This window comes from Myxine glutinosa, chromosome 10 (assembly GCF_964187855.1).
Source record: "Myxine glutinosa chromosome 10, kmMyxGlut1.1, whole genome shotgun sequence".
NCBI lineage: Eukaryota > Metazoa > Chordata > Myxini > Myxiniformes > Myxinidae > Myxine > Myxine glutinosa.
In genome coordinates this window covers 84,487,199-84,511,559 of record NC_136270.1, presented here as the reverse complement: position 1 = coordinate 84,511,559, position 24,361 = coordinate 84,487,199, and the positions used below count along the sequence as shown (strand labels likewise).

Sequence of the window (24,361 nt, the reverse complement as noted above, 5' to 3'; positions counted from 1 at the left end):
TATCGCCGCAATCGCGTGGACCTGAGAGTAGCTGAGTCAGCACCACCTCCCTGTTATGGACAGCCCTCGGATTTGCTCTCGGAGGAAAGGCACAACCAGAGCATCACAAGACCGGATGTGCAAAGTGAAGACAAAACTGCCATTGAGCCTGAGGGCTGCAATGCTAAGAAGAATTTGGTGAGAGTGAGCACACCAGCAGGGAGGACCTGCAGCACACCCTCAACACCGGCGATGGTCAAAGAGCCTCTCTCACACAGGAGCCCTGTTTTCTCCTGCAGTGGAAGACTGTAAAAACCCCCCAAACAGACTTCATCTGTGAACTGTTACAAGTAACAGCAAGGACATTTAGTTATTGATTTGATGTCATTGATTGGTGGAAATGTTCAGCTCCTGGCATAATCCTATGTTATAATTTAGCCAGAATATTGTTATGTTGTGATACCAGTTTACATCTCTTTTCGAAATTTTGGTAGAATAGATTGCATCACATTGTGGCGGACACGAAAGCTCACTGGCGTGATGGCATCATTCCGCGCACCAAGTGGGCGTTGGCCACGCCCGAGGGGTAGGCGTGGCCTCGGGATATACACGGGGCTCGCAGCCCCGAGCTCCTCAGTGCTACAGTGGAGCTCTTCCAATAAAGACTCTTTCTTATTACCTGCGTTGTCCGCTTCCCTTCTTGGTAAGCAAGTCGTGCGCGTAGCATCGCACTACATTTGGTGACCTCGACGTTGGATCAGCCGTAGCTGACCAACCGAATACGCCATAGCAATGGCAAACAACGCAGTTGTGGTCAAACTCCCCGAGTTCTGGGAGGCTCAGGCCGAGGTCTGGTTCGTTCAGGCCGAGGCCCAATTTCGGCTTCAGCGCATCACGAGCGATGAGACCATGTACTTCCACGTGGTCGCCTCCCTCGGGCCCGGCACCGCCGCCCGCGTCGTGTCTGTCCTGAGGAACCCACCAGCCAACCACAGGTACGAGGCGATCAAGCGTCTCCTCCTCGCCACGTTTGGCCTCACGGAGGACGCAAGAGCCGACCGCCTCCTGGACTTCCCCGAGCTCGGCGTCACGCGACCGTTGGTCCGAATGGACCATATGCTGTCGCTGATAGGCGACGAAACCCCGAATTCTCTATTCCGGGCGTTATTTCGGCGCCAGCTGCCGGCACGAGTATGCCTCGCGTTGGCCGGTTCCGTGATAACGGAACCCCGAGCTCTCGCGGCCGACGCCGACAAGTTCTTCGCGGCTTTGGACACGCGGGTGAGTTTCGGTGCGGCCGTCGCGGCTCCCGGGGCTGCGGCGGCTGCGGCTGCACGCCCCTACTCCGAGCCCGAAACTGCTGCGGGTGACCACCCCTACTACGCGACGCACCGCGTGGCTGCTGAACCTCCTGCGGGTGACCACCCCCACTATGCGACGCACCGCGTGGCCGCTGAACCTCCTGCGGGTGACCACCCCTACCCCGACGGGCGCCTCGTGGCATGGTGCGGGTTTCACACCAAGTTCGGCCACGAGGCTCGGCAATGTCGCCTGCCGTGCTCATTCGGCAGGTCGGGAAACGCCCGGGCCGGCCCTCGGTAGTGGCACTGAGCGCCGGCCGTTCAAACAGCCTACTGTTCATAACGGACACCTTATCCGGGCGCCGTTACCTGTGCGACACGGGAGCGCAGGTGAGTGTCATTCCCGCCGGTACGTCCGACAAGCAGACCGCGGGCCGGGGCCCCGCGCTGCTTGCTGCCAACGGTACGTCCATACGCATATACGGAAAACACTGCCTCTCTCTGCGGTTCGGAGGGCAGGTTTTCCGGTGGTCGTTCGTCACTGCCGACGTGCCTATGGCACTGCTTGGCGCGGACTTCCTGTGTGCCAATGGCCTGTTGGTGGACGTAAAGCACAGAAGGCTTGTCCAGGCCGAGACGTTCAGCTCACTTGCTTGCGCGCTGCCCGCCTCGTTGAGCAGCTCCCGGAGCGGCTCGGCGAGCGGCTCGCCGAGCGGCTTGCTGAGCGGTTCGGGTCCGGCCAGGTTGATCTGTACGCTTCCGGCAGCGGACGAATTCACCCGCCTCCTCGCCGGCTTCACGGCCCTCACGCGGCCCACCTTCTCGGCGGGGGCTGTCAAGCACGGGGTGGAACACCACATCCCCACCGCCGGGCCACCGGTCTACGCCCGGGCACGCCGCCTCGAGCCGACGAAGCTCACGGTAGCTAAAGCGGATTTCGCTACGCTGGAGCGGCTCGGCATCGTGTGGCGCTCCGAGAGTGCTTGGGCGTCGCCGCTCCACATCGTGCCAAAGCCCGGTGGGGGATGGCGACCGTGCGGAGACTACCGGCGCCTCAACGACGCCACCACCCCCGACCGCTACCCCGTCCCCCACATTCAGGACTTCTCCGCCCGGTTGGTGGGCATGTCCTTCTTTTCAAAGGTGGACCTCATACGCAGCTACCATCAGGTCCCCGTCAGGCCGGAGGACATCCCGAAGACGGCGGTCATCACGCCATTCAGACTTTTCAAATTTCTTCGGATGCCCTTCGGGTTGAAGAATGCGGCTCAGGCGTTCCAGCGACTAATGGACAGCGTCTTGCGCGACTTGGATTTTGTGTACGTCTACCTGGATGACATCCTCGTTGCCAGCGCGTCCCGCGAAGAGCACCTCCACCATCTCCACACGCTCTTCGAACGCCTGGGCCAGCATGGCCTCATCGTGAACCCCGCCAAGTGCCGGTTCGGCGTCGCCGACATCGACTTTTTGGGGCACCGCGTCACCAGTCACGGGGCCGTCCCCCTACCGGCCAAGGTGGAGGCGGTGAAGGGGTTTCCGCGCCCCTGCACGATCAAGGGCCTCCAGGAGTTCCTGGGCATGGTAAACTTTTACCATCGGTTCCTGCCCCGCATCGCCCAGCTCCTGCGCCCCTTGCACGAGGCCCTCCGAGGGAAGCCGGGCAAAGGTGACGTTACCTGGACCGAGCAGATGGACGCGGCGCTCGCGGGCGCGAAGCTCGCCTTGGCTAACGCCACCATGCTCGCGCACCCGTCGCCCGATGCATCGATCGCCCTCACCACCGACGCCTCGGACTACGCGGTGGGCGCGGAGCACGAGCAATGGGTGCGTGGTGCCTGGCAACCGCTGGCGTTCTTCAGCCGGCAGCTTCGCCCGCCCGAACGCCGTTATAGTACCTTCGACCGCGAGTTGCTCGGGCTTCACCTGGCGGGCAGGCACTTCCGCCATCTGCTCGAGGACCGTGCGTTCACGGCCTTCGTCGACCACAAGCCACTGGTCTACGCGATGGGCAAGGTCGCCGAGCCGTGGTCGGCCCGGCAGCAGCGTCACCTCTCGGCCGTGTCCGAATATACGACAGACATCCGGCACGTCGCGGGGAAGGACAACCCGGTGGCGGATTGCCTTTCCCGGTCCGTCGCCCACGCAGTCCACCTTGGCATCAACTATGCCCGGATGGCGGCGGACCAGGCCGGCGACCCCGGCATCCAGGCCTTGCGGACCGCCGTCACGGGCCTCCGCGTCACCGAGGTGCCGTTCGACGGCGTGGGCACGGCCCTCTTGTGCGACGTCTCCCTCGGGCGGCCTCGCCCCATCGTGCCCGCGGGCTGGCAGCGCCAGGTTTTTGACGCCATTCCACGGCCTGTCCCACCCGGGCACGAAGGCCTCCCAGAGGTTGGTCGCCGACAAGTTTGTCTGGCATGGCCTCCGGAAGGCCGTCCGCGGCTGGACCAGGACGTGCCTCGCGTGCCAGCGCGCGAAGGTGCACCGACACACCCAGCATTGGCCCCGTTTACGGTGCCGGAACGTAGGTTCGACCACGTTCACATGGACCTGGTGGGACCTCTGCCCCCCTCGCGGGGTTTCACCCATGTCCTCAACATGGTGGACCGCACCACCCGGTGGCCGGAGGCCCTTTGGCGGCGGACGGCGGCAGACGTCGCGCAGGCGTTCATCGCCACCTGGGTCGCCCGGTTCGGCGCCCCCTCGGACATCTCGTCCGACCGCGGCCCCCAGTTCACCTCGGAGCTCTGGGGGCCGATCGCGCGGGGGCTCAGCGTCCAGCTGCACCGAACCATGGCCTACCACCCCCAGGCCAACGGCTCGTTGAAGGCCGCGCTCCGGGCCACCCTCCGCGACGGCGGCTGGGTCGACAGGCTCCCCTGGGTCCTGCTGGGCCTCCGGACGGCGCCCAAGGATGACCTACGCGCATCCGCGGCGGAGTTGGTCTTCGGACAACCGCTGCGGGTGCCGGGCGAGTTTCTCCCCGACCCCACGGCACCATGGTCCGCGGCGCAGGAGCGCTCCGCGCTGCAGGAGACAGCCGCGAGGTTCGCCCCGGTGCCGACGGCGCACCACGGGCACCCGCCTACGCACGTCGCCCCGGAGCTTCGCACCACGGAGTACGTCTTCGTCCGGCACGACGCCCACCGGACACCACTGCGGCCCCCGTACGACGGGCCTTTCCACGTGCTGGAGACCGGGGTGAAACATTTCACCTTGGACATCGGCGGTACTCCCGACCGCATCTCAGTGGATCACCTCAAGCCGGCCCACATCGACGTGGACCACCCACCGCCGGTGGCTCGGCCCCCGCGTCGGGGCCGCCCCCCTGCTGGTGGACCCCCGGCACCGCCCAGGCCCGCCGGCACGCCGCCCCCCGGTCCTGCACCCATCCCGGGTGCAGCCGGAGGCATCCCAGCTGGCATCCCTGCACCCCGGACGCCGCCAGTCGCCAGAGGGCGCTTCGGCCGGGTCATCCGTTTGCCCCGCAAACTGGCCCTCCAGGTGCGCGGGAATTCTGGGGGGGCGCGTGTGGCGGACACGAAAGCTCACTTGCGTGATGGCATCATTCCGCGCACCAAGTGGGCGTTGGCCACGCCCGAGGGGTGGGCGTGGCCTCGGGATATACACGGGGCTCGCAGCCCCGAAGCCGAGCTCCTCAGACCTCAGTGCGCCAGTGCTACAGTGGAGCTCTTCCAATAAAGCCTCTTTCGTATTACCTGCATTGTCCGCTTCCCTTCGTGGTAAGCAAGTCGTGCGCGTAGCATCGCACTACAACATGATATTAGTAATGTTAAAAAAGGGAAATGTTACAGGTGTTAGCTTGTGTTGATAACACCGCCCAGTGTAGTCGTCCCATATTCGGACCTCAATTGGTATGCGGCCCCTTAACAGATCAGGACGACTTTTTCTTCCCAGGAGCTTGCTGGTATACGACTGATGACTCCATACTTTACAGAGGATATTGATGAATTGTGTCTTGTTCTCATCGTCTTACCTGTCTTGTCTCAGCCCTACCTGCCCCGTTGTGCACATTACGTACTGGCTAGGATGAGCTGCTGCAACAGCAACAGGACAATATTGCCTTCCAATCATTTGTGAAGTCCCAAAGCCAAAGCCCAATCTTGCAGTACACCCAAACCCGGTACCTATACACCGCTTAATTTAACTTTTCCCCAATACATATATATATTTTTTACAATTACACAAAGATTGGTATTCTCGTCAGCGAAGCGAAGAGTCTTTAATTCCAGTATTATTAAAACGTGCATTTCATATTGTTATTCAACTTTTCATCCTAATTCTTCAGGATCTGCAAACATGCAAACCCCTCCCCAAAATGCACAATAGATAAGATATATGTAGTCCATAGCATGCACAATCAATGGCTCCAACGTTAGGCCATCCGGTACACACCGGAAGTCTGTTAATTTTTTTGGGGGCCCTCGGGACAACCAACAACAATACAGTTGCTTCTGAATTTCAGGCACTGAAAACATACATTGCAGAACCCATTCTCAAAATAGACTCCGGCATCTTCAGCTTCATCCCGGACGCGTACCGGATATGATCAATACTGATTGAGGAAACATTTCTAAAATCATTGTCATTAGCAGATTTTTTTTTTCTCCGAATTTACTCGAATTTGGTGATCAAAAATACTGTGGTCATAGCGGTGAGCGGTTGAAATTCTAGGCGGTGTATAATATGTTGGTTGATTGGTTTTGCTGATAATTATCTTTCCATTTGCAGCAAATCTTTCGATAATTGTTATTTTATATAAAGTTATAGTCATAGTATTGTTTTTAAGGAGAACGTTGAAAAATGCTGATGAGAGGGATAACCTACTGAAATCTCTCCCAGCATGCATAGCGCGTTCTCGTGTTCTCTTTCTCTACTGATCGTCGCCATGGCAGGTTTCGGTATTGCGCAGTACCTTGGGCCTCTGCCTGCTTCAGGTCGCGTCGTCGGCTTGGAACCTGGCGGAGACGACGATAGAGTGTTGGTGACACGTGGAGAGCGCAATGTGACTCTGTATAAGGTCCGTACCGGCACGGTCGAGCTGTGCAAGGCTTCAGTTTGATGATTGCCATACGTTGTCGGTTGTGTTATCCCGCGTTGACATGTGCTTGGGCCACATGGTGTTCTGCAGGTTCTGTAGACTAAGTTTTGCACATCATGTGCACAGACGCTGTGGTATTACTTTGCGAAAAGTTGATTACAATAATTGTATTTATTGCTATTTTTTTAAAAAAACGTTTCTGTACACCGCCCTTGAGGCTCGGTTTACAAGCCGCCGTCTACAATTCCAATAGAAGAGACATAATTACTCTTTTATGGAAAATGTTTTTCGAGTTTGTTTTATCCTCAAAAATAGACCGTAGTGAACACACATTTGTGTTAAACGATTGGCCTTTAAAACCTACATTTATGAAGGGGGACAAACATCTGTACAAACACAAACTGACATTGTGTTTTATATGATAATTGATATTTAATTCTCGAGATACTCGAGCAAATGATTTCTGTTAGAGTAGTTAACGTGTGGACCCAACTACCAGTATCGATTGTGAATTGCCTGTCTGCAGAGCTTTGCGAAAGAATTTAACACTGCTTTGAAACTTGCTTTCACTAAGGTTTAAATTTTAGCTTTTTAGACAAAATATATTAAAATTTTAAGAAATATATAATATTATTTTAATAAATATATTGTAATAAATATATTAAAATTTATTATATAATTTGAGAGCACGTGGTGAACAAAAAGCCTTTGAAAGCAACAAATTGATATAAACACGCTTTAAAACGAATAAAGAACAAGAACAAATCAGGAGACGACGATGGTTCACGAGCGAGCGGTAGTGAATGACAAAGGTCAAAACCGACATTGAAAAAATATAAATAGGAATGTATTATCTGTTATGAGACTACTTAGCAACACAATACTGAAAATTCGGGTCGATTCCGACAACTTTGGAAATTTGACCTTTGTGACCTTAATGTCAAAACGAAGCTTACTGACCTTGAAATGAGATAGAAAATAATGTATAATCAGTTATGAGGTTAGTTAGCTACACAATACCGAAAATTCGGTTAGATTCCAACAACTTTGAAAATTTGACCTTTGTGACCTTCAAGGTCGAAGATCCTGAAATTTGTTGGAAAACTTGTATTTCATGATGTATGTGATAATATAAGATCATGTACGACATTTCACCCTACCAGGAAGCGAACAATGTAATAAAACCATCAAAAATCGACTTTAATAAATTCCGTGACCTTGACAACAACAACAACAACAACGTGCATTTTAAGGCCATTTTCCCTGCTAGAGTGGGGGTTAGCCTTGCGGTCCCCATGACAATCTTCTCCATTTTGCCATATTTTCTGCATCTCTCCTTGTTAACCCCCTTGCCCGCATTTCTTCTTCCACCATCTTCAGCCAAGTCTTTCTCGGTCTTCCCCGACCCCCGTCCTCTACTTCCTTCTACATTCATTTCCATCACTCTTCTCAACCAGTCACTTTCATCCTTCCTCAACACGTGACCAAACCATCTCAACCTGTTCCTCTTCACAGCATCAATCGCAGGCTCTATTCCCATCATCTTTCGCAATTCATCATTTGTCTTCCTCTATCTCAACGATACTCCGCACATCCACCGAACCATTCGCATTTCCACCCTTTCCAGCCTTCGTTGCTGCTCTACGTTCATTACCCATGTCTCGCTCCCATAAATCATAACACTTCTCACACATGCAGTGTACACCTTTCCCTTCAGCTTCAACGACGCTCCCCTCCTCATCAGCACGCCACTCAGTTCCCGAAACTTCTTCCATGCACATCTCACTCCAGTGACCATTGCCGAGTCTGATCCACCTTCTCCACTCAGCATGTCTCCGAGGTAGCAAAATGTTTTCACACCTCCCAGCTTCACGCCGTCTCGAAGATCTAACTCAACATTTTCTCCATGTGCAGCTCCCTCTGTGCACACCTTACATTTGAATGTAGCTGCCACACTGGTTAATGACCCCCTCAGACCACTGCATTTTTGATGAACCCACTCAGTGCACATTGCACATTGAATGGAGTTCACTCCAACACCCTTCCTGCACACAGCACATGGCCACTTCCCAGTTATTTCCACCTCACCACATGCTTTACCACTTGCCATCACCTTCGTCTTTCCGATATTCTCCTTCAGACCTTTTGTCTCCATATATTCCTTCCACTTGTTCATCTTTTCCTTCAGACCATCCATACTTTCCGCAATCAACACCAGATCATCTGCATACAACAACTCCCATGGTAAACCCTCCTTTACGTTCTGAGCCAGCACCTCCATCACAGCTACAAATAGTAGTGGACTTAGTACCGACCCCTGATGCACTCCCACCTTCACCTCAAACTCACCACTGTTCCCGTCCATCGTCCTTAAAGCTGTGCGCGCTCTTTTGTACATTGCCATCACCTCTCTGATCAACCATTCCTCCACTCCTAACTTCCTCAATGCCCATGTCAATACTTTGCGTGGAACCCCATCGAATGCTTTCTCCAGATCAACAAACCAAAGAAACAACTTCTTCCTCTTCTCCATGTACTTCTCCTGCAACTGCCTCACAATAAAGAGCGCGTCTGTCATTCCTCTTCCTGGCATAAATCCAAACTGCATTTCGTCGATCTTCACCTTCTTCCTTATTCTTCCCTCCAACATCCTTTCCAATACCTTAATTCCATGCTCCAATAACTTTATCGCTCGGTACGAGCCACACTCCAGAGGGTCACCTTTCCCCTTGTATAGAGCGACGAGGGTACTCGGTTCCCAATCCACTGGAATGCGGCCTTTCACCACCAGATTACAGATTTCTGTCATTCTCTTCACACCCCAACTTCCTGCTGCCTTCAACATATCTCCCACAACTCCCGTCGGCCCTCCCGCTTTTCTACTCTTCATTGCTTTTATCGCTTCCTCAACTTCCTTCTCAGTTATCTTCTCTGCTTGTCCTAAAACTGGGTTACTCTCTATGTTGCCATCCCATTCATTCTCTGTATTCAACAGCATTTCCATATATCTTTTCCATCTTCCTTTAAATTTAATTCACTCTGGGTCCACAACGATTTGTCCCACTTCATCCTTCAAGCAACTCACCCTCATCACATCTCACACCTCTTTCGCTATCTGCTTTGCAATCCTGAATACCGCTCTCTGACCCTCTTCCGAATCCAAGCGTTCTCCGAACATTTTCCTACATGCCTCCTGCGCCTTTGCTGCCTCTTTCTTTGCAGCCTTCTTGGCTGCCTTATAACTTTCATGCTCTGCTTTTCCTGCTCCCGTACCCTTCGCTTTCTGCCACTCCTTGAACTTCTTCCTCTTCTCGTCAATCCTCTTTCCAACTTCATCATCCCACCACCATGTTTCCGAGTGCCTCGGTGGTCCTTTTGGCCATCCACATACCTCACCAACGGCTCCCAACAGACTATCTTTCATTGACATCCAACCACTTTCAAGCTCAACCACATTATCCTCCGCCATACTCAGCCTCTCTTTTAATGCGTCCCTTACTGTCACCTCTTTCAACCTCCACACCTTCATTCTCGGTTGGTACTTCACCCGCCGAGCTCTCCTCGCACCTTTCACCATGATGTCGCAGACAACCAAGTGGTGCTGTGAAACAGCCTCCTCCCCCGGATCACCTTTGTGTCTCGGAGGTGCCCCCTATCGCCTGCGCACCATCAGGTAGTCAACAGTTGTCGTCGACCCACCTGACGTGTATGTAACAAGCTTATAATCCTCTTTCTGGAACTGAGTATTACAAATCAGCTCCATCAGCAAACTCCAAAATCCTTTCACCTTCTCCATTTCTCACACCATATCCGTAACCCCCATGAACTCCCTCAAAACCGTCCATACTGCTTCCCACATGTCCATTTAGGTCTCCTCCTACCACAACAACTTCCTCATCTTTCACGTTTTCCATCAGCTTCTCTGTCGCACACCAGAACTTGTCCTTCTCTTCATCGCTCCAACCAACCTGCGGAGCATATCCCGAGATGACGTTCACCAAGAGCTTTCCCATCATCATTTTCACCATCATCAACCTGTCACTCTCTCTAGTCACACTCACCACACTGTCTTCAAACTCCTCAGAAAACAGGACACCGATATCATTCACGCCCTCCGGGCAACCTTGCCACACAAAGTTGTATTTCTGTCCCTGCCTACCCTCACCATTCTCATACCATTGCCCTTCCATCTCGTCTCTTGCACATAACATATGTCCACTCTTCTTCTGATCAATACTTCCACCACTTCTCCTGATCTCCCTGCCATTGTCCTGACATTCCATGTCCCAAACCTCAGAAACCGATCTCCACTTTGGGCTGTACCCTGCCCATATGTAGTTGTAATTGTCATGGTTCTCTTTTTGAGGAAATGTTTTTATGGCCGGATGCCCTTCCTGACGCCAACCCTCTTAGTCGCCTCTTAGGACACGCAGGGATACGGTGTACTAGTGCAGCAGATAAACACAAAAATTGCGCATTTTATGAGAAAAGCATGAAATTTTTAACATAGTGCATACCATAAGGTTTATTTTCAGATGTGGAGGGAAGTCAGATTTGACCTCTGAGAACCGTGAGAGGTCAAATCCAAAATGGCCGCCAGTCCACCGAGTCTAATGTTCAAACGCGCTTAATTTTGGAACCACATAGTGTAGAAAAACATTATAGGTGTCATTTCCAACTAAATTGGGGATGCCCAGAGGTGAATGATGCTTTCAATGAACTCCTCAGCATTTCAAGTGAGGTCAGTGAAGGCTCAATGTTACTGCTAGAGCGATTTGTGGTGCTGATGTACGATAGAACCAGTGAGAGCACGGAAGTGAATGATGCTAGGAAACAGCTCTTCACACAGAAGTGTAGAACTCCAGACAACATTCCTCCAACCCAGGCAACACTCAAGCAGCACATCAAGCGCACTTGCTACCAGGCCAACTGTTGTAACCAGGCATTGGTCATGGATCCAGAGATGCCAGACCCACCTGACTGGGGCTGGACAAAGGAGACAACTGGGTGGCAGCCTCTTTGGACCACTCTTCCTGAAGCATCAAAATCGTGCCATGAATTGATCGACTGTGGCTGCAAGAAAGGGTGCACTGGACGCTGCAAGTGTGCCAAAGCTGCATTCAAGTGCAATGCACTGTGCTTCTGTTCTGGAGACTTAGATTTAGATCATTACCAATTTTCATCATTGCACTTGATTTAATGTAAGCTTTGGTGGACATACTTGGTTCACTACAGTTATTTTTTCAGAGGTTATTGCATCATTCCTTGCAGTGTAAACCCTTTTTTTTCATCATTTCTGGTCTTTGGGTGTTCTTTACCTATCCCTGTACCTGAAAAAATAAAGTTTTAAAAGTTCAAATGAACTTTTTCCAATAGCAGTTCCAACTGCAGTATCATAAAAATAGATATTTAACGTAATTTGACCTTGACCGTGAATTAAATGCATGTCCTTGAGTTCTGGCGATCTCAAAAGTATCACCAAATGAATGGGCACCCCCAATTTAGTTGGAAATGACACCTATAAGCGCGTTTAAACATTAGACCCCGTGACTGGCGGCCATTTTGGATTTGACCTCTCACGGTCCTCAGAGGTCAAATCTGACTTCCCTCCACATCTGAAAATAAACCTTATGGTATATACTAACTATGCTAGAAATTTCATGCTTTTCTCAAAAAATGCACAATTTGTTAAAATATGAGAGCTTATCCACTGTACTATACCTATTCTAAACCAGGGTACACCATGACCATGTGACCTTGACCTTGGGGCGAAAATGAAAAATCGAGCTCCGTGGGGCTAGACACATGACATTGGCCTAACCAAATACCGAAACCCCTGTCAGATTCCACCAACTCCCTCGGAGAAGATGTAGCTTGAAATCGATTACCCCATAAAAAGACATATTTGTCGGGCGGGGCCCCGCCCACAATGGGCGCAATGCGCCCACTCTCGGCAGGACACAACGAGATCATGATATCAACCTCCCACCCAAGTTTCATGAAGATCGGATGATATCATCGGGTAGTTATGCTGCAGACAGACACAGACAGACACAGACAGACACAGACACAGACAGACACAGACAGACACAGACAGACACAGACAGACACAGACAGACACAGACAGACACAGACAGACACAGACAGACACACACAGACAGACACAGACAGACACAGACAGACACAGACAGACACAGACAGACACAGACAGACACAGACAGACACAGACAGACACAGACAGACACAGACAGACACAGACAGACACAGACAGACACAGACACACACAGACAGACACACACAGACACACACAGACACACACAGACACACACAGACACACACAGACACACACAGACACACACAGACACACACAGACACACACAGACACACACAGACACACACAGACACACACAGACACACACAGACACACACAGACACACACAGACACACACAGACACACACAGACACACACAGACACACAGGCGCACAGACACATACTCGCACAGACGCGTGCGCGCACAGTGGTCACTTGATATCTCGTGAACCACCAAGTATTTCATTAAATAAAAAATATTTAATTCTTTGCTTAGTAAGTTTTAGTTAATTCAATTTAATAAGTTTTAATTTAAGCACGTGTGTCTTGCTTCGAATGTAAGTCAAAATTGATCTTTTGAGCATTGCTGACGTTCAAGGTAAAGTCGCGTCACTGTCGTAATGTCCATTCCCGACCGAATTTTGTTCTTTCCTATACCTGTGCACCTTTTGAAGCGGGTAATGTATTTGCAGGTGTCGAAGCAGCATGCCCTGGGCTCGTGGTCTCTCCGTCAAGGCCAGGCTATTAGTGCACCTGCTGTGTTGTGCGCGACGACTGGTGAGCTTGCTGTGGTGAAGAATACACAGGTATATTCCATGCTCTCTTACTTGTACAGCTGAGCAATTTATTTTCCTGTCTGTCTCCTTTGTGCCCCATATTTACCTTGTGCACGCGAAGCGAAAAGCGAGGCTTAGCAATTGGTTCACTTTGGCCACAAACTTTACTTTATGATCGAGGAACTACTATCAATTGAAGGTTATATTTTGAAAATGAATCAGAAAAACAAAACTTTGTTTGCTTTGGCAGTAATTTCGCTCGGAATTCATCCCGATCGCACATGCGGAGAGGAGTCTAATTTTGACAGATTTTTACTCTGTCAAACAAAATTGAAAATCATTCCAATCAGGAAATTTGATTTCTTGAATCAGGAATGTAGCAGGAAATAGAGGACGGGGAAGACCGAGAAAGACTTGGCTAAAGGTGGTGGAAGAAGAAATGCGGGCAAGGGGGTTAACAAGGGGAGATGTAGAAAATAGGGCAAAATGGAGAAGATTGTCATGGGGCCCGTAAGGCTAACCCTCGCTCCAGCAGGGAAAATGGACTTAAAATGCCTGTTGTTGTTTGTTGTATTCCAAGCAGGAAACTTACTCTTTTTAGCAACGTCACAAAGGGCACAAATCACTAATGCAAGATGTTTAATCGTCATTCTTCATCCCATGTAGGGATAAGGCCAATTCGTGCAATCAAGTTGCAACAAATATTTCCAAAGAGGAGGAGGCATTACACAGAAGTCACCAATTAATTGATTCGGCTTCAGTCACCAAATAAGGGTGGTTTCTATTGAGACTGTGTTGATCGAGAATATAATTTTACTTGTTGATCATTGTAGCCATGCCATTTCACACAAGTCTTTCCAGCTTGTTAAATAAGATGATGTAAAAGACGCTCCATCAACGGCGGTAAACTTCCGAATATTTTGTTTTTCCTTTAAACTCTTTCTTTTCCAGCTGAATTATATACTTGGACACTGTAGATCACATATCACCTTCTTGTCACTTCCAAAAAATTCCCAATCAGTTTATTGAGAGATCTATTTTATTTGGCCCTTATTTCTCCTCCTCACCTCTTTGTTAACCGTTGTGTCTACATGCATCATTGGATAAATTAAAACAATTATGATTTATCAACAAAAGGTTGACAAAGGTATTGTGTTATAATCAAATAACTGACAAAATAGAACATTGGAGTATCAGGAGGAACCAAGATTGGTTTTGGGGTTCAGATGCCACTCCTCTACCCTCAAACCCATCCAGGTGCAGCCAGGTAAACCTTACAAAAACATTTGCAAGATTCACCCCTCTATACACAAATCTTTTTCGGATGACGTGCTGATGTCCTTGGACTTCGCGCCAAGCTCCGGGCCGACGTGGTGTGGTGCTGACCGGGCCGACGTGGTGTGGTGCTGACCGGGCCGATGTGGTGTGGTGCTGACCGGGCCGACGTGGTGTGGTGCTGACCGGGCCGACGTGGTGCGGTGCTGACCGGGCCGACGTGGTGTGGTGCTGACCGGGCTGCCGTGGTGTGGTGCTGACCGGGCCCCCGCAGCCGTGGTGTGGTGCTGCCCGGGCCCCCGCAGCCGTGGTGCTGACGCCGCCCCCCCCCCCCCGGGATTTCCATGTTTTAAACGTTTCCCGGTGTGTACCCTGGTTTAGAATAGGTACAACGTATCCCTGCGTGTCGTAGGAGGCGACTAAGAGGGTTGGCGTCAGGAAGGGCATCCGGCCATAAAAACATTGCCTCAAAAAAGAGAGCCGTGACAATTACAACTACGTATGGGCAGGGTACAGCCCGAAGTGGAGATCGGTTTCTGAGGTTTTGGACATGGAATGTCGGGACAATGACAGGGAGATCAGGAGAAGTGGTGGAAGTATTGGTCAGAAGAAGAGTGGACATATGTTGTGTGCAAGAGACGAGATGGAAGGGAAGTGGTGTGAGAATGGTGAAGGGTAGGCAGGGAGAGAAATACAAGTTTGTGTGGCAAGGGTGCCGGAGGGCGTGAATGGTGTTGGTGTCCTGTTTTCTGAGGAGTTTGTAGACAGTGTGGTGAGTGTGACTAGAGTGAGTGATAGGTTGATGGTGAAAATGATGATTGGAAAGCTCTTGGTGAACGTCATCTCGGGATATGCCCCCCAGGTTGGTCAGAGCGATGAAGAGAAGGACAAGTTCTGGTGTGCGATAGAGAAGCTGATGGAAAACGTGAAAGATGAAGTTGTTGTGGTAGGAGGAGACCTAAATGGACATGTGGGAAGGAGTATGGACGGTTTTGAGGGAGTTCATGGGGGTTACGGATATGGTGTGAGAAATGGAGAAGGTGAAAGGATTTTGGAGTTTGCTGATGGAGCTGATTTGTTGATTTGTAATACTCAGTTCCAGAAAGAGGATAATAAGCTTGTTACATGCACGTCAGGTGGGTCGACGACAACCGTTGACGACCTGATGGTGCGTAGGCGAGATAGAGGGCACCTCCGGGACACATAGGTGATCCCGGGGGAGGAGGCTGTTTCACAGCACCACTTGGATGTCTGCGACATAAGGGTGAACGGTGCGAGGAGAGCTCAGCGGGTGAAGTACCAACCGAGAATGAACGTGTGGAGGTTGAAAGAGGTGACAGTAAGGGAGGCATTAAAAGAGAGGCTGAGTCGGGTAGAGGATGATGTGGTTGAGCTTGAAAGTGGTTGGATGTCAATGAAAGATAGTCTGTTGGGAGCCGTTGGTGAGGTATGCGGATGGACAAAAGGACCACCGAGGCACTCGGAAACATGGTGGTGGGATGATGAATTTGGAAAGAGGATTGACGAGAAGAGGAAGAAGTTCAAGGAGTGGCAGAAGGCGAAGGGTACGGGAGCAGAAAAAGCAGAGCATGAAAGTTATAAGGCAGCCAAGAAGGCTGCAAAGAAAGAGGTAGCAAAGGTGCAGGAGGCATGTAGGAAAATGTTCGGAGAACGCTTGGATTCGGAAGAGGGTCAGAGAGCGGTATTCAGGATTGCAAAGCAGATAGCGAAAGAGAGGTGTGATGTGATGGGGGTGAGTTGCTTGAAGGATGAAGTGGGACAAATCGTTGTGGACCCAGATGGAATTAAAGGAAGATGGAAAAATATATGGAAATGCTGTTGAATACAGAGAATGAATGGGATGGCATCATCGAGAGTAACCCAGTTTTAGGACCGGCAGAGAAGATAACTGAGAAGGAAGTTGAGGAAGCGATAAAAGCAATGAAGAGTAGAAAAGCAGGAGGGCCGACAGGAGTTGTGGGAGATATGTTAAAGGCAGCAGGAAGTTGGGGTGTGAAGAGAATGACAGAGATCTGTAATCTGGTGGTGAAAGAAGGCTGCATTCCAGTGGATGGGGAACCGAGTATCCTTGTCCCTCTATACAAGGGGAAAGGTGACCCTCTGGAGTGTGGCTCGTACCGAGCGATAAAGTTATTGGAGCATGGAATGAAGGTATTGGAAAGGGTGTTGGAGAGGAGGATAAGGAAGAAGGTGAAGATCGATGAAATGCAGTTTGGATTTATGCCAGGAAGAGGAACGACAGTCGCGCTCTTTATTGTGATGCAGTTGCCGGAGAAGTAATGGAGAAGAGGGAGAAGTTGTTTCTTGGGTTTGTTGATCTGGAGAAAGCATTCGATAGGGTTCCACGCGAAGTATTGACATGGGCATTGAGGAAGTTAGGAGTGGAGGAATGGTTGATCAGAGTAGTGATGGCAATGTACAAAAGAGCGCGCACAGCTGTGAGGACGAAGGACGGGAATAGTGGTGAGTTTGAGGTGAAGGTGGGAGTGCATCAGGGGTCGGTACGAAGTCCACTACTATTTGTAGCTGTGATGGAGGTGCTGGCTCAGAACGTAAAGGAGGGTTTACCGTGGGAGTTGTTGTATGCAGATGATCTGGTGTTGATTGCGGAAAGTATGGATGGACTGAAGGAAAAGATGAACAAGTGGAAGGAATGTATGGAGACAAAAGATCTGAAGGTGAATATCGGAAAGACGAAGGTGATGGCAAGTGGTAAAACATGTGGTGAGGTGGAAAGAACTGGGAAGTGGCCATGTGCTGTGTGCAGGAAGGGTGTCGGAGTGAAGTCCATTCAATGTACAATGTGCGCTGAGTGGGTTCATCAAAAATGTAGTGGTCTGAGAGGGTCATTAACCAGTGTGGCAGCTACATTCAAATGTAAGGTGTGCACAGAGGGAGCTGCAGATGGAGGAAATGTTGAGTTGGATCTTGGAGACGGTGTGAAGCTGGAAGGTGTGAAAACATTTTGCTACCTCGGAGACGTGCTTAATGGAGAAGGTGGATCAGACTCCGCAACGGTTGCTGGAGTGAAATGTGCATGGAAAAAGTTTCGGGAACTGAGTGGAGTGCTGATGAGGAGGGGTGTGTCATTGAAGCTAAAGGGAAAGGTGTGTGCTGCATGTGTGAGAAGTGTTCTGATTTATGGGAGCGAGACATGGGTCATGAATGTAGAGCAGCAACGAAGGCTGGAAAGGTTGGAAATGCGAATGGTTCGGTGGATGTGCGGAGTATCGTTGAGAGAGAGGAAGACAAATGATGAATTGCGAAAGATGATGGGAATAGAGCCTGTGATTGATGCTGTGAAGAGGAACAGGTTGAGATGGTTTGGTCATGTGTTGAGGAAGGATGAAAGTGACTGGTTGAGAAGAGTGATGGAAATGAATGTAGAAGGAAGTAGAGGAAGAGGAAGACCGAGAAAGACTTGGCTAAAGATGGTGGAAGAAGAAATGCGGGCAAGTGGGTTAACAAGGAGAGATGCAGAAAATAGGGCAAAATGGAGAAGATTGTCATGGGGACCACAAGGCTAACCCCCGCCCCCCCCCCCCCCCCGCCTGCCCTAGCATGGAAAATGGCCTTAAAATGCATGTTGTTGTTGTTGTTGTGTAGACAAAAAAAGGAGGAGAGATGGAGGACAAGAATAAACCACACACACACACACACACATCCTATTCATTAACGAAGAAATACTTTTACTGTTTCTTACCTTACCACCACAGAATGTACGCAGGAATCCACCAGCACACAAATCGATACACAGGCCCTCTGTTTATAATGAAGTTCCAGTTCCGAAAAACACCTCCGGTTGATCAAGTACAAGTAAATAATAAATATTTTAAAATATATATTTATTTATTTAAATTCTTTCACACAACTTCCAATGCTATGGGAACCTGTTTACTCAAAAACCAACCAAACTTACAATGATGTCTAAAAGCCTTCTCACATGACGTAGTCAAACTATTCGCACAATAACCCACCTCTAACATAATGGAATACATCTGAGAATGAACCACAAAATCATGCTTAACAGAACAATTTCTATCAAATGAGCTGAGACTAAAACACATTATAACCTATCTTTACTTATCAGCCATGTTCAAAGTAAAGTGAGGCTGGCATTTTTGGCATCAGCCCATTGTCGGAGCAAAAGGACCATGGACCAACCCACTTGCTGTGACAATGAGTTAATAATGCCCTCTGAAACCTTTGTCAGCTTTAAGTTGATAAAACTTATCATAAAAGGAGTAATGATGTGGACAAATGGAGAGTTGCAATGAAGATTGAGGGGAAGGGATGGTGAAAAAAATCACTATATACATACGTAATAAATAAATAAATTCTGATTGAAGTCTTCAATTACCTCTGATCAATCTTATGAACAACACAAAGCTCCAATCATGTGACTGCTTTTGCTTGACAGAAGGGGGTGATTGCATCGTTCAAGTTGCCATCTTGTTTTTGATCTGATACATGTGAAAGCAGGTTGGTCACAAGGTTGGTTCTCCTCCAAAAACTATCTCCCCTTTTTATTAGTATTACTATTATTATTTTTTAAATCCTTCATACGGTTATTCCCCGTGTAACGCAGGACTTTCTGTCCGAGAATTTACCGTGTTCTCTGAAAGCGCATAAAACGAAAGTAATTTTTCCCATAGGAAACTATATAATAGGTGGAGATTGCGTGTCCAGGTGTTCCATCTTCTCCATGATGCTCGGTCGCGAATGACTCGCTTTCGTTGTCGTTAATGGTGTTTCACGACGAGCACTCACTTTGAATTTATCGTTGTTTGCACGAATCGTTCGTAAGGTGGATATGATAAGTCCAAGTGCTCGGCCAATGTCTGCTCGTTCACCTTTCTCATATTTAGCTCGTTCACTTTCAATTTCACCTTTTATGAAATAGTTCTCCTTTGTTTCTTATGTGCAGAATTACTAGTATCACTGGTTGATCCGTTACCAGCCATTGTATCGAAGGATGCACAAGATGTTACGCGATAAGTTTGGCGGAGGTTTCAATGTTTGCATACACTAAGATGGCTGACGGAGAACTGGAGGCTGTGGGTTGCGGCGTGTTTGGTATTGGTCCGCGCACGCTCCTCATCCCGTGGCCCATCTCAGATTAGTTCAGTCAGTGCTGAGTGGCAGCCGCGTAATAACGAAAATTTATGTACAATATGAAAAATGGTCCTACATTCGTCAGCCGCTTGATAACTAAATTGTGTTGTGTGAAACTGCGTCATGTAAGGAATTACTGTATTGGCACTAATTGTTGTCATTTTGTGCTGCTTTCTCTTTTCCAGACACTCCAGCTATGGAAGGAAAGCGATGTGAACCTAGAAAAAGTGTTCCGTTGCACGGTTTGTCTCATTTACTCATGCTCACCTCACATTGATTTGCACCTTCATCGTGTCACGTCATTTCGCTCTTGCTTTGCACTCTTCAGTACATTGTTCCGAGCCTGGTGTTGGCTTAGCGGTTAGGGTGCCGGCTTGGGATCCTAGGATCCTGGGTTCGAATCCCGGTCGATCGCTGAATTAACGCCAGGGGGGTTGACTCAGCCTGTCATCCTTCCGAGGTCGGCAAATTTGAGTACCAGCTTGCTGGGATGAATGATCACAGTGTGTTCCCCGATTTAGAATAGGTACACCGTATCCCTGCGCATCATAAGAGGCGACCAAGGGTTGGCGTCAGGAAGAGCATCCGGCCATAAAAACATTGCCTCAAACAGGGAACCATGATCGTCATGGGGCCCGCAAGGCTAACCCCCGCTCTAGCGGGGAAAATGGCCTTAAAACGATCATTCAGTACATTGTTCCGACATTATCGGTGGTGCAGGAAGCCTGGTTGTGAAGATTGGCAGTTGTATGTGTCGTTGTGGATATTTGTGAGTGTCTGTCTGGTGGCCAGACATGCCTAACTTTACAGATTGGTTATAATTATTTTCACGCCCATGTCCAGAAGTTGAGGGCTGAGGGCTGAGGGCACAGAGAACCAAAATAACGGGTGTGCGGACAAGGCTAAAAAGTTAGAAATGGGATGTTGCAGCAGAAATTGCTGTCATGTTTTACCATAAATACACATAGAAAATAAATTCCATTGTTAAAAATTAATTTCAAAAATGTGTTTCTTTATGGAATTAGTGGTCGTCTGTCTGCCATTGTCGTTCCTATTTGTTCTGACTTTATGGGTGCTTGAAAACCATTTGCCATGCTCGTGTTGCTGTGCTAACCGAAACTGTCCCATGTTGGCACCATTTCCAGAACTTAGCAAAATGTAGCCGTGCCAAGCAAATGCTTGCCCAAAGAAGAAGTTTATTGTTTGGTATTAGTAAATTATCAATAAATTTGGTTGGCTTTGTGTTGTCGAAAATTGGTTGCTCTGTCTGGTCATGGGGGATGGGGGTGGGAAGAAAGCAATTAGGATGTTCTTTCTTGAACATGTTTAAACTCTGGTGGAGACAATATAAGCGGAATGCATTATGCCCTTTACCAGGAATAATTTTGTTACGTAAGGTGAATCGCATCCCTGCGCATCGTAAGAGCGTGACCAAGGGTTGGCGTCAGGAAGGGCATCCGGCCATATAAACATTGCCTCAAACAAGGAACCATGATTGGCATGGGGCCCGCAAGGCTAACCCCCGCTCTAGTGGGGAAAATGGCCTTAAAACGATCATTCATTCATTCATTTTCAAGGTGAAGTCAAAGTCAAATTCAGAAAGTAAGAGCATTTCGTTACCTCCAGCAGGAATTAACCCAAACTCTTCCTCTACTCTGCGTAGGTCACTCACCCGATCCACAGGCTTCTGCCCGGTCCCTGGTGTGGAGGGGCAGCTGTACTTTTTACCTGTGGTGCGGTGCACTCGTTGGACACAGTTCTTTCTTCACCACTCTGCACAGTCACTGGTTGTCTGCTCTCAGGAGAGGTCATCAGGTTTGTTTGGAAGTTTTTTTTTGTTGTTAAAATAGAAAAGAAGCTTATTATGATCGCTTGGTATTGTAATGTGTTTTAAAGGGCAGATGACGCTTTTTACGAGATATGCGTCTCGGCTGATGGAGGAGCTAAATGACAGAGGATTGCAGGTTTATCAAATGCCAAAGCGTGTTTTGGAGGGTACATACTCGAAAGGGGAATAAAACAAAAATGAGAAACAATGGCTTATCGGGGGGTGTATCGTGGATGTGCACTGGTGCGCAGAATGTAACTAGTATGGCACTTGGTAGACCACGTATCTTTACCAGGTTGAACCGTTTATATTTTGTATCCCACTGATCCGGTCCTTAACCAAAATCTGCATCCGGATATTCACCAAAATCGAATTGGCTTGTTCTTGTCAACTACCCAGCTCAACCACCAAGTTTTGTTGTAATCCGTCCATAACTTTTTGAAACACAGTGCGATATATTGTTTTTGGCCCCATCTCTCAATGGTGAAGAATCACTAAAAATATTCTCCTATCTGGATCTTCACCAGAATCGAATGAATTCTCGACAGAACTTGATGGTAAACGTCTGCATGTGGATACTATAATTTTTTTTAGTGATTCATCACCATTGAGCGATGGGGCCAATAACAATATATAACATGATCTATCTATAATTCCAGTAATCTCTGTACGTTTGTACGTTTGTACGTTTGTCTGTCTGTGACCGCTGTTTCTCGACAACCACGGGTCCGATATACTTTTAACTTGCCAGGTATATTGCTGGGGACCCGAGGATGTGCCTTTTCAAGGTTTCATATTAATCGGACAATTACTTACCGAGCTATGTACAAAAAACGATTCAACCAATCAGAGAGCAGCGAACGATCGCGTGTGCCGGCGTTGCGAATGGACCAAACCATTCCATGTAAATAGAGGGGGGGGTTCTGTGGTCGTTGCGAATGGACGAAACCATTTCATGTAAATAGAGGGGGGGGATTGTCACTGTACTCGCAAGCCGTTCGCCGTTCGCTTTGGCGTTGCGAATGGACCAAACCATTTCATGTAAATAGAGGGGGGGGATATAATTTTAGATAGATATATAGTACGGGCATATATATAGTACGGGCATGCCCTAGTATTTCAAAAGGTTATAGACGACTTACGACAGAACTTGGTGGATGAGTTGGGTCGGTGTCCCAACTTTGGTTTGGTTAAGGTCTGGATACAGATCAGGATTATTGCTGGGATACAAAACGTAAACCGTTCAGCCTGGTGAAGGTTTCGGTGTAGCGAGTGCCGTTCTTGTTTTTGTGATTTTGGGAAGTTTCTATTTCCGTGATATCATTTTGGCCGAGATGTCACGTGGAAGGACAGATTCCCCCATCCCTTTCCATGGTTCAACTAGAGGAATCATCTGCCAGCATTGTAGTTGATGGGCGTTGAAGATCCCACGCTCTTTTGACATGGGTACGCAAGTTTTTCTCGGCAATCTGGCAAAATGACAAACACCTGACCACACAGTTAGGAGGGAGGAGTAATTGATGCCATTCGGTACAGAATTGTGAGATGCACGTATGGACATGATTGTTACGTCATGCAAAATGCGTTATTGCTCCGAAGATGGGTAATACCCGAAACGCTGGTCTCACCTTGTTTCCCATGGCAGGTAAACGTGCACTTTATTCAGCACCTTTTTGTGAAAATCCATTCTTGCCTTGTCTGCCATCGCTGTCGATCCATTAGTCTTTTAAATGACCATTATTCCTTGCTTTATCAAATTGACTTGTGCCTTTTACTTGTCATGAGTTTACATAAAGATGACCAGTATGAAGTAAAGCGATGCTTGTCACTGTTTGGCTATTGGATGATAAAATGTACAAAAAGGGGTGAATAATAACAAATGTCAATCTGTTGTGTATACCCAGAGTTCCTCCACGTGTTGGAATGCAAAATGAACGTGGCTGTTGTAGTAGTATTATTATTATTATTATTATTATTATTATCATTCCCACACTTTAAAAAAACAAAAAACATTGAGGGGGGTCAGTCTGTCTATTGTAATCAGTGTCGGTCTGTCCATCACTATCTCCAAAATGGTTGGGCAGAAAATCACCAAACTTAGTGGTTATAATCACCACATGGCAAAGAGGTGCATAAGCAGCATCATTTTGGTGTTCCACAAGCTCAAGTGTGGAACACCAAGTGTGGTTAACACGGTTGGAGGTAGTTTCCAAATCGGTAAAGTACCGAAAAATGCAATTACAGGAACATTTTAAAATGAAACTTTGTGTGTATGCAATTAGCATTGGTGGACGCATGGAATATGTCGGGTTTTTTTTTTTTTTTTTTTTCCTCTGGATGTGAACCCACATGCCCCAGTGGGTGGGGACTTAAGGGTCACAGGGGTCAAAAAAAAATTTTACTTAATTTTTTAAAACTCTACTTCATATTGGCTCATTCCTGCTGGAACTTTTTGCCATCTTTCAACTTTGCTCTTCTTGATGGGAAGCGTAGGGATATGCAATGGGGCGCCATCGACTTCGCTGTCATTAAAAATCGATTATGTCGGCCAAATGAATAATCTGTTGCTTGAGGAATTATTCTCCTAGAGTGGACATGATGAAAGCTTCTTTAACCACAGCATTACTTTGGTGTAATTTTATGGCTTATTTAGGAATGCTGACCACAACAATCCCTGTATCTTCAACTTCATCGTGATCATTGATCAAATGTATGAATGCAATTTGAAAACCGAATAAAAGATTACAAAAAACTCATCATTTGCATTTTCCTTTCCACGTCAAACCCATCAGGTGGTGTAAAGTAGTTGCTGATCGAGACAAACATCTTATCGTGTTTGTCAGTGAAAAGGTATTGTATGGGTGTCCATGGGGTGGTTTCTGTCACTTGTTGGCGTTCATTTATGTAGGCCAA

At 48.5% G+C, this 24,361-nt stretch overlaps 1 protein-coding gene across 2 annotated transcripts in view; it reads left to right on the top strand.

Annotated features, from left to right (window-relative positions):
* Positions 1 to 5,968: 5,968 nt before the first annotated feature.
* The window catches only part of NOL11 (nucleolar protein 11), a 35,180-nt gene continuing 16,787 nt past the window's right edge, over positions 5,969 to 24,361 (top strand). Inside the window, exons 1-5 of one of the 2 annotated variants that reach the window (XM_068100686.2) lie at positions 5,969 to 6,321; positions 13,126 to 13,239; positions 19,806 to 19,862; positions 21,284 to 21,435; positions 24,241 to 24,298. In XM_068100686.2, the coding sequence (XP_067956787.2) occupies positions 6,145 to 6,321; positions 13,126 to 13,239; positions 19,806 to 19,862; positions 21,284 to 21,435; positions 24,241 to 24,298 (558 nt within the window). In that variant the 5' untranslated portion in view covers positions 5,969 to 6,144. The remainder of the gene's footprint in view (positions 6,322 to 13,125; positions 13,240 to 19,805; positions 19,863 to 21,283; positions 21,436 to 24,240; positions 24,299 to 24,361) is intronic. The other variant, XR_013624759.1, reaches the window with a different exon arrangement.